This window comes from Miscanthus floridulus, chromosome 2 (genome assembly GCF_019320115.1).
Source record: "Miscanthus floridulus cultivar M001 chromosome 2, ASM1932011v1, whole genome shotgun sequence".
In the NCBI taxonomy this organism is placed as follows: Eukaryota; Viridiplantae; Streptophyta; class Magnoliopsida; order Poales; family Poaceae; genus Miscanthus; species Miscanthus floridulus.
This window is the reverse complement of record NC_089581.1, coordinates 159,365,373-159,375,761: the sequence shown is the minus strand read 5'-3', so window position 1 is coordinate 159,375,761 and position 10,389 is coordinate 159,365,373. Positions and strand designations below refer to the sequence as shown.

The 10,389-nt window shown below is 44.8% G+C and overlaps 1 protein-coding gene across 1 annotated transcript; it reads right to left on the bottom strand.

Moving 5' to 3' along the window:
- Nucleotides 1-8,764: 8,764 nt before the first annotated feature.
- Nucleotides 8,765-10,389, bottom strand: LOC136540320 (formin-like protein 7). The gene has a single exon (XM_066532320.1). The coding sequence runs from the start codon at nucleotides 9,985-9,987 to the stop codon at nucleotides 9,223-9,225; it is 765 nt and encodes a 254-aa protein (XP_066388417.1). The 5' UTR covers nucleotides 9,988-10,389; the 3' UTR covers nucleotides 8,765-9,222.

The following is a 10,389-nucleotide window of genomic DNA, read 5'->3' as shown; positions in this document are numbered from 1 at the left end:
AAGGGGTGTTCGGTATGCATACCGAACACGTCCGGTATTTGCGGGCTGGCTATTTTTTGTTCCGAATTTCATTCACTTAATTCCAATCCCCTTCTCTATCATTTCTTGATCCAAAAACATGTATGTCCTGGATCTAAATAAGGTGTAATTACTTTTCTTATCCAAATGCCATGAGTATCACTTCTCTTTTCCAAATATTTGGCATATATAGATTTTGATTACTTGAGAGAGAGATTGTGAGACATAGTAGATTGTGGACTTAAGAAAGCCATGTCATGTGTAATTAGCCAATCAAATAATCAAGGGGAGCTATAATTATCACATGACAAGGCTAGGTCACAAAGACCAAGATTCAAATAGTTTTTCAAATTCACACCACCTACACATGCTAGTTTTGGGTTTTGAAAAACATCTTTCCTATGTCACACAAATGCACATTCTAACATATAAAGGGCCTTAGATGCACTTACAATGCATGTATGTAAAAACATACCTTTGTCTTGAGCCCACAAGAATACCACTAAGAAGATACATAGCATGATAATCTTTATGTTGACCTTAATTGCCAAGTAATCATGCTAGATACATTTTCATTCAAAGGACTATAAAGAATGCTAGATAAATTTGTTAGTCTACAAAGGTGCTAAATAGAAACTGAGCTCCTTCTAAATAAGTGCTTTAAGTAATTTGAATGACTTTCAACTAGCACTTTATTCTATTAAGAATATGGGAGACAATTTTCTATTTTGAACCATAACCAAATAATTTGCCATATTTCAATTTGAGTTCAAGAGATGCTCACAATCCACTTAGATTTGGTAAACCACAAGCTTCTGAGTAAATTGGGGATATATGAAAATATATGGATCAAAGACTCAGTTGTAATCCTATTAGTGTTCTGGTTCCTACAATACCGAACACGTTCGGTAGGTATACCGGACACGTTCGGAATACGCAGAACAGAAACACTTTCTTTCTGTCCCTGGCCATATTGGACACGTCCGATAGTAGTATCGGACACGTCCGATAGGTGCAGGACAGAAATAATTAATTCGCTACTTGTGATTCTTCATTTAGCTCTATTATTTATTGTATACCTACAACTCAACAAATGAATTGCTATACTAGAGAGCTATTAAAAGCATCATATGACAAACATGATAATTATTAAGTAAAACTAATTAGCCACTTTCAATTTTTCACAAAAATGCCTATTTATGAGTCATTGAGCACAAAACAAATAATGTGGCTATCCTATAAGGTTTAGGTACTTGTTACCAATGGTGAAGATGAAGTAAATGATATATTCATTAAATTATCTTTGGGTCAACCATATAAGAGATTATGATAAGAATTGGTTGATAGATTGAGTGAGTATTATCAATTTGCTTGCTTAACCACCCCGAGGCCTTCATCTCATCACCAAGTACCTACATCATTAACCTAAGCACACTTTGGTACCCAACTCTTGTTGGGTCCTTTTGAGTTAGTCAACAAGTGCTTATTCACCCAAATGGCTTTAGCACAAGTTTGTGGTGAACATATCACCTTGCTAGTGCTAACTCCATTCGTGGTCTTCCTAATCATATCATTATAAACAAATGTGTTCGGCTTAGGTGTTTTACCATTTGGGCATTCATAGCTTAAATGCCCCTTTCTTCTACAAGCATAGCATATGCGACCTTTGTTTGCTCTATGCTTGCTTTGCTTGTATGGACATCTATTAACCTTGTGGCCCATCTCATTGCATCCATAGCATCTTCTTGTTGCAACTTGGGCTTATTTTCTTGCCTCTTTGTACATCGGGCATTTCTTGGTAGGATGCCCCAATTTCTTGCTCATGAGACAAGTGTTTTGTCCATCACTTTTCTTTTGGTTGGCCAACTTGTTTGAGGCCTTTTGTTCGGCCACTTCACACTTGTCGGCCCAACTCTTATGTGGACACATGACCCACTCATGTCTATATAATCCCAGTGTTTTCTTAAACGCTAAACGGTAAACAGTCGGTCACCTACCGTTTAGCCATTATTCGGGCAAAACGTCCCATTAAACGGGCTAAATGGCCAATTAAACGGGTAAATGGGTGATTAAACAGAAACGGTGCACCACTGTGTAGCGTTAACACAGTGTTTAAACGGGCTAAACGACCGTTTAGGTGAACAGTGTATAATCCACAACCATAGCATAACCTTTTTCTATGTTTCTTGCTCTTGGTTGTGTTGGCCTTGCTTGAGATGTGATTCTTTTGTTGGGTTTTGGAGGAAGCAAGGTTTGAACCCTTCTCAAGCTTCTTCACCATGTTATCACGGTTATCTTGAGAAGATTGTACTTTCTCCTTACCCTTCAACCGAATCACATCTTTCTTTAATCTTTCCACCTCTTCTTTGAGCTCTATGTTTTCTATGAGATTTAGCTCAATTGAAGATTGACTTGCTTGAGGAGCACATTCATTAGTACAAGAAATATTTAATTGAGATGATGTACTAGTGAGTGAATATGTGAGAGGTTGAGAAAATTTTACCGATGTGATCACAACCTCATGAGCCACCTCAAGCATGATGCTTGATTCTACTACTTCATCATGAGAGCACTTTAGATGAACATAGTTTGCTTATAGCACATTATACTTGCTTGATAGTTCATCTAGCCTTACCTTGAGCTCCAAGCTTTCCTTCTCTAGTTGTGAAATACTAGAAGAGGAGTTAGTAACTAAAGCATGCTTAATTGACAATTTTTCATACCTTTCACTTAGAGCCTTTAGTTCTTCCATCTTGGAGATGAGAAACAATTCTTGCTTTGGAAGTGATTGCTCTTGCTTCTCAATCTCTTCTTCAAGCTCATCATTCTTTTCAACTATCTTCATGATGATGAACTTGTCTTTGCGGTTGAGATGATCAAGGTTATAGTTGTCTTCAACTTCAACATCACTCTCATCTTGATCATCTACTTGTGCTTTCTCCTTTCCTTGATCTTTCTTGTTACTCTTCTTCTTGTTTTTCTTGGCCATGAGACATAAGTGATGAGTATCATGAGACACTAAGGTTGACTCATCACTTGGTCGCCACCAGGCTTGAGCCTCATCATCATAGACAGCCTGCTGTCCTGCTGCCATGGCCATACCAGACACGTCTGGTTTGTGCAGGCAGACAGTAGGTCATGCGCTGTTTGCACTTCTTGCTCTGGCTCAGCGCTCTTAAGGTCTTGTGAGACTTCTTCGCTGCATGAAGACACAATGGACATACTTTCCATTGACTCGATCTCAAGTGCATCATCACATTTAGATTTTTCATATAAATCAAAAAGTCTAGTCCAAATGAGATGAGCACTCTCTAGAGGTGGTTGTCCATTGAAGATTACCTCATCTTGAACCTCTATACTTAATGTACTCAAAATGGCATTAATAGCTTAAGCATTGAGTTGCACACAAATCTCTTCCTCTTTTGACAATTTTTTGTAGTTGCTCCAATCAACTATAGAAAGAGGTATGCTTGCATCCACAATATGCTCAACAAGAGGACTAATATCCCTAAAAGCATCGAGTACATGAATTGACCAAGGTAGAAAGTTTGAACCATCATTTTGGAGAAGGACCGGCTCCAACTCGATAGGCATCGACATCCTTTTCTTACGGCGATGAAGCTTTAGGTGAGAACTTTGCTTTGATACCAATTGAAAGGACCTTGGATGCTACCTAGAGGGGGGTGAATAGGCATTTCTGAAAATTAACACCTTCAAATGCGGAAACAATTAGAAAAGGCTCCAAATTAAGAGTAATACCACCCCTCACAAGTTAGCCACAGAGTAAATAAGGTATAAAGAATATATCTAGAAGCTATAACCCCACAACATAAAGTTAGAACAGAGATTAAATAATATTCAGCACGGAGCTCTAATACCGGATGTGTCCGGTATGAATACCAGACGTGCTCGGTATACACGATTTCTGTAGAGCAGCCCCGAACTTGCTCCTTTCGATTTCTATCTTCAAGCCAAACTATAGATACCTACTAGAGAAGACAATGTACACAGAGAACATGCACAAGAGCTGGAGCAACACAAATATCAAATGAAATACGAATTGAGACAATATATTTGTTTTACCGAAGTTCGGACTTGTTCGAGTCCTACTCTCCGTTGAGGGGGCTGTGGGCGACCCAGGGAAGGTCAGCCCTAGAGGATACAACAAAGATCACTCTAGCCGGAGTCTTTTCCAACTCCTTTTCCTCCTTCCACTAGTTGATTCTAAGGCGGCGGAATCGACTGTTACAAACTTTCCAAGGCACACCATAATCTCTAGGGTGCTCTTCGGTGACGCCTAACCGTCTAGTACCGAAGAGTCCAATAGTAACAAATGCGAATCACGAGATTGACAATATGCACAAGTGCTCAAGTGGTTGGATTGCTCTCTTTTTGAATTTCACTTAACCCACAATTTGATTTGGCAAATTTGATCAATCACTCACTAAGAGAGGGTTGGGAGAGTTGGCAAGGCTCAAAAAGTGTATGTGTATCAACAGAATCAGCAGCCTCCAAAGGTGGAGGCTTGGGGGTATTTATAGCCCCCTTGAAAAAATAGTCGTTTTATAGCCGTTGCCATATCGGGCACGTCCGGTATGACTTACATTGCGCCAATGGTAACTAAGTTACAGTGTCAATGTGAGGCATCAAAACTCCCGATGAATGTAGGAACTCTCGACTATCGAAACTCCCGACTCACGTCGGAACTCTCGACCCTCAGCATATTTGAAAGCTAGGTAACTGAGTTGAAGTTTGTGAGGTGTCAGAACTCCCGACGCATGCTGGAACTTCCGACCGTCGGAGCTCCCGACTGACGTCGGAACTCTCGACCCTCAAGCCATTTTGAAAACTAGCCGTTGGCCTCTAGTCGTCCATACCGAACACGTCCGGTATGACAAGGATAGTGAACCTCTGAGCCAGTTAAGCGCGAAATGTCAGAACTCCCGACCTATGCCAAAACTCCCGACCGTTGGAACTTCTAACCCACATCGGAACTCCCATCAAACCAAACCAAGAACAATAAGAATTTTATCATGGCTGGGCACATACTGGACATGTCTAGTATAAATATCGAACACGTCTGGTATTGCCAGACCAGCAAAAACAGATTAGCTCATTTGTCTCTCAAACACTCAAAACTCACATGGGTTGGCTTGAGCACTTATGAAACATTATCTATCAACATGATGCACCCCTCTTAATAGTACTCCATTCCTATTAAGTCAAATTTAAAAGTATAACGAATTTAAACCTTTTGAGTTGATCTCTTTCAACCGAAGCCATGTATTCCAATCTTCATCAAGTGAGGGTGCCAACATGTTGATATTGATCTTTTAACTTGAGCATGGCCATCTTGAGCACGTGACTTGATTCTATTCATCAAATTTGAATAATCCCAAATGTATCAAGTCATTTCCATCAAACACTCCAATAGTGATTTGATCCTCCACATTGATATGACCATCATAGCTTAATTAGTAGCTCAACTAAATGCAAGTACTTTCTTCTTCACCCTAGCTAGGTTCTTCAGCCGTCAAGCCATCGCTTGCCCTTCACCCTTGCTTAGTACCTTGAATCCTTTCCTTGCTATCTTCACCATCTCAAACCATCAAGTCACATCTTGTGTTGAATCATCCATTCATTTGTATTGTTATCTTTTTCATTTCAATTTAGCAAGCTTCAAATATGAGACCATTCCATATGCAATCCTTCATGTCTCATCAACTAATTTTACCGCGCTTGCTTTTACATAGTACATGGAAATCCCACAATAACTAAGCCTTTGCATGAATTCTATTTGCATTGCTGTCTTGTGCTTGAACTAGATTGTTTATACAACGACACATCATTTTGGCTTTCATTAAGTACCTATAAGATAACCTATTACCTGTCCACACTTAGCAAATGGGTTAGACCTTTAATCACATTGTCATTCAATCATCCAAAACCCACTAAAGGGCTAGATGTACTTTCAGGCTCGCGTGTGGGCGTGGCACGACGACGGCCGAGAGATGAGAAATAGAGAGAGGGCGGTGGGGTACGGCCGATGGCTCGGCGTGTGCGCGCCTTGGCTAGATATGGTTGGCGCGACCGTGGTGACCCACATCCAGGCGCTAGCAGACAGGCACGCGCGTTCGCGACCAGCGTGGCCCGCGCGCCGCAGTGCCATCAATGGCATGGCGATGGTAAGCACGGCCACGTGCGCGTGGCATCCAACCGGGCCAGAGGCACAACGCAAGGATGACACGACGGCAGCGGCAGCGGCAGCGGCTGTGTCTTGACGCACGGTGGGCTGGCAGCGCGCGGGATAGGGGTAGCGTCGCTCGGTCGCGCGAGCAGTAGCAGCGGCCCCACACCGCAGCGCACCCAACGGACTGGACGACTGGCAAGGCTAGCCGAGGACGAACAGCGCGCGGGTGCGCTCAAGATGCACCGACGCGACGATGTCGTGCCCCTAAGGCATGATGATCGCGCCCACTCAGGGAAACAGGCCGAGGACGTGTTGTGTGCACCATTTTTAAAGCTCCCACCACGACTAAACCGCTGCTACAAAACCTAAACGGTCTTAGCTACACTCGAGATGGTATGTGAGACTACCAAATTGAGCTATAACACTACATCACCCCTTAACCCAATCTCTCAAAATAATTTACAAAACATAGCAATGTCTAGCTGTTGACAAACTTGGAAATTTTTCTAAGTTTTTGAGCTGAACTTGATTTCAATTTACAATTTCTAGGCTAGTAGAAATATTAGTTAGTAAAATTATTTTTCAACAGCAAGTATTTCATAGTCATCTACAAAGTTCATATTCCAAACTTTATTTAAGTGTCACATGTGTGTTCTATAGTGTTTTTGTTCAATAAAAATTGGTTTACAACCCTACTTGTTAACTGTATGAGTTATGGAGTAACTTTTTGTTTAACACTTTATTGATCGTTTTAATTGCAATGCTCCATCTATGCACTCCATCACATGCACTAACACATAAATATGATGCTCATGACGTGTCTTAGTAAATGATTTAGGGTGTAACACTGAGGGTGTTACAACCTCTCTCCAAAGAACCATTCTTGACACTCACTTGAAATGTCTTGATTGATTGATCCAAATGAAAGACTTAATTTGATGAATAACCGAGGCGGGCAACGTAACAGAACGGACTCGGTTAATGCCTATTAACTGAGACGGTTGTCCTAACACAACAGATTCGGTTAATCCATTAACCGACGCAGCCGCCTATAAGGCCCGCCTCCAAAAAGACTGAGGACCAATAGGTCCAGGCAAGGCCTGGTAGCCTTCTTCGAATATAAATACATCACCTTAGGGTTTCTCTTCTCATTCACCACTCCTCTTTCTGATGACACTGAGCCGAGCAGCGCCCCTCCCCTCGATTCATGACTTCCCTCTCCTAGACCGAGCCCGAGCGGTGCCGAGCCTCCTTCCTCGCGACCTCCCTCTCTTCGCGAGCTCCCTCTCCCTCCTCGCAACCTCCCGAGCAACTAGGCGGCGGGCACCCACCGCTCTGGCAGATCAAAGCGGGCTCCCTCCCTCCTTCTCCCGGCGCTCCCTCCCTCTCGGTGTGGGGCCATGGTGGCTCAGTGAGGGGTGCGCGGTGGCGAGTGGCGTGGTGGCTGTGGTGGCGAGCAGCGCGTTGAGGGGCGCGCGGTGCCCTTGAGATGCACGCGAAAGGAGCAGGGTCGCGAACAGCGGGCTCGATCCGGTGGCACACCTGGTACACAAATCCCTCTCCCTCTCTCTTCCCTCTCTCTTCATCTCCCTCACTCTCCTTTTGCAGATCCGGTGGAGCAGATGCATATCTAGTGGAGAAGAGGCAGATCCGGTGGCAGGGCTCTCGAGCAGGGGTAGATCTGGGCGACACCGCGACGGGAGCATGGAGGGCTGCCGACATTGGCGTGGGCATGCATGGATCTGGCTCTGGGGCTGGGATTGGGCTCGCCGGTAGGCTTGAAAATGGGCTCGCCGGTGGGCTCTGGTTTTTTTAATCCATTAACCGAGGCGGGCATTTGCAAGACGTCCGCCTCGGTTAACAGATTAGCCGAGGCAGTTGGCCAACCGTCTCCGTTAAGGCCCGACTAACCGTGACCTTTTGACGGAGGCGGTTGGCTTGCCCGCCTCAGTTGATCGATTTTGTCCATCTCGGTTAAGTTTTCTGCAGTAGTGAGACTTACCTTAGGACGTAAGGCATCTCTCTGATGATGGCTATATATGTCGCGTCGCGTATCACTGGAAGAATAAATTCATTGAATCCAAGAAAAAAATCTAGAAAAATACATGCACCAAGTTAAAAATTTAAACCCAGATTACAAAAATGACAGCTTTATATAAAGGGTTCATTAGAGGCTAAGCTAACGTAAGCCTCGTGCGATCACGGGTTTGTTAGACGAGTTTTTTTAGAATTTGTTTGCCATAGCCGAGAGCAAGCTACAAATCAACAATTTTAAGAGAGTACTTGTGTTTAATTTGCTGCGTTCCACACCACTTCCAAGTGCTACAATAAATACATATAGTACTTCAAGCACTACTGTATTGCGAAACTTGAATAGTGAAAAAGGTCAGAAGTACTTGTTTGAAGGAGACTGCAAATAATTATGAAATCCAGACCATTTACTCCAAACTTGCAAATAGGAGTGTAATACATACTCAAGGAAATCGCTGATTTCGTGACACACATGTAATACGTACAGGCAATAATATTTCAATACTTTATGAAGCACACACAGTCTGTATATATATACCTATACATATAAAATAAAGTCACACACTTGCATACATCGTATATATGCTGTGATCTCTTGATACAAGGTAATTCAAAAACCCATCACCCAATCAAGAAAAAGCAGTATATATAGCTAGTGGAGTACGGCGGTAGACACTAACGTAAAACCCTAGATATCTACCACGACGCGACGTCTCACACAAACTAACCTTAGCTGACATCGTCATCGTCTTCCTCTCGCTTTTGCACCGCCAGAGATAGCATCCATCCAACACCAACATCACAGTCACACTACGGACAACTCGACCGACCATGGCTCGAGCGTCACATCTTTTCTTCCATTATTTTTCTACCTTTAGTACGCATTTAATTTTCCCAACCAAAAAAATAGTATTGGCGGGGAAAATATTGTGGAATACCAAGCACGGCAAGGTTGGCAGAGAGGCCTTCATTCTCCTGCTGTCCTACAGACGGAGGAGGCCGCGGATGCCGTCGGCGGTGGCGGCTTCCACGTTGCAGGACGGCGCGGCCGGTGGCACCACTCTGGTGTCCCTGGCAGGGGACGCTTTCACGACGAGGGAGAAGCTGGGCAGCGGCAGGCAGCTTGGCGGCGGCGCCAGCACGTGTAGCAGGTCCTGAACGAAGTTCCTGGCCACCTCCTGCTCGAGGTCGTCCAGTGCCTCCGTCACCACTGGCGCGGGTGGCAGAGGCGTCGCCCGCTCCAGCGGCTTCTTCTTCTTCTTCGGTGTGGACGACCTCTCTGTGGTCGTCGGCGGCGGCCTTGCCGGCCTCCTCCTCCTATCCCTCTGGCGCGGCGGCGCAGGGGCTGGTGCTGCTGCTGAAACTGTGGTGGTTGCCGCTGCTGCCCTGCCGGCGGCGCGTGGCGCCGGTGGTGGTGGGGGTGGAGCTGCTGGTAGGCCGGGGAAAGTGGCGTACTTGGTGGCGGTGGGTGGGAGCGGCAGGAGCGGCGGTTGGTTGGACGGCAGGAGAGGAAGAGACGACGACGAATATATCATCGGAGGCCTCGCGTATGGAAACGCGGGAGCGGAAGTCCACGCGCCACCTTTGTGTAGGTGATGATTGTATGGCTGGAACGTCGGGAAGGAGCTGTACGAGCCGCCGCCCGGCACCGCCGGCCTCGCGCCAGCTGGCCCCTGCCTGCGACCAAGGGACCTCTTCGGGAACTCAAGGCTTCTGCTAGATGATCGATACAGGAGAACGTTTTCCATCTTGTTTTTGCTGATCTATAGGGCAAAAGCTTCTTAGGTAGTATTTGCGCTTTTTTGCTCAAGAAAGAGGGTTTCGATATTGATTGCTGAATGGAAAAGGAAGTGCTAAAAGGAGAACTCAGATGGTTAAGAGTTGAGAGAAGTTGTATTAGTTTCAGTGAAATCTGCAAGAGAAGAGCTAGCAAAATCCTTGGGGAAGAAAAACGACAAGGATGCTAGGATCGGTGTCGAAGACGAGTTTAGATCGAAGAAGAAAGAAAAAGGAAGAACGAAGAAAAACAAAGAGGAAGCAGAAGCTAGATGTTATCTTCCTCCTCCTGCTGCTAGCTAGTGTAGAGAGCGAGGGAATGGCCTTGCAGAAAGCCCACCCTCCACCTCCGGCCGGGCTACAGCTCGGTGGCA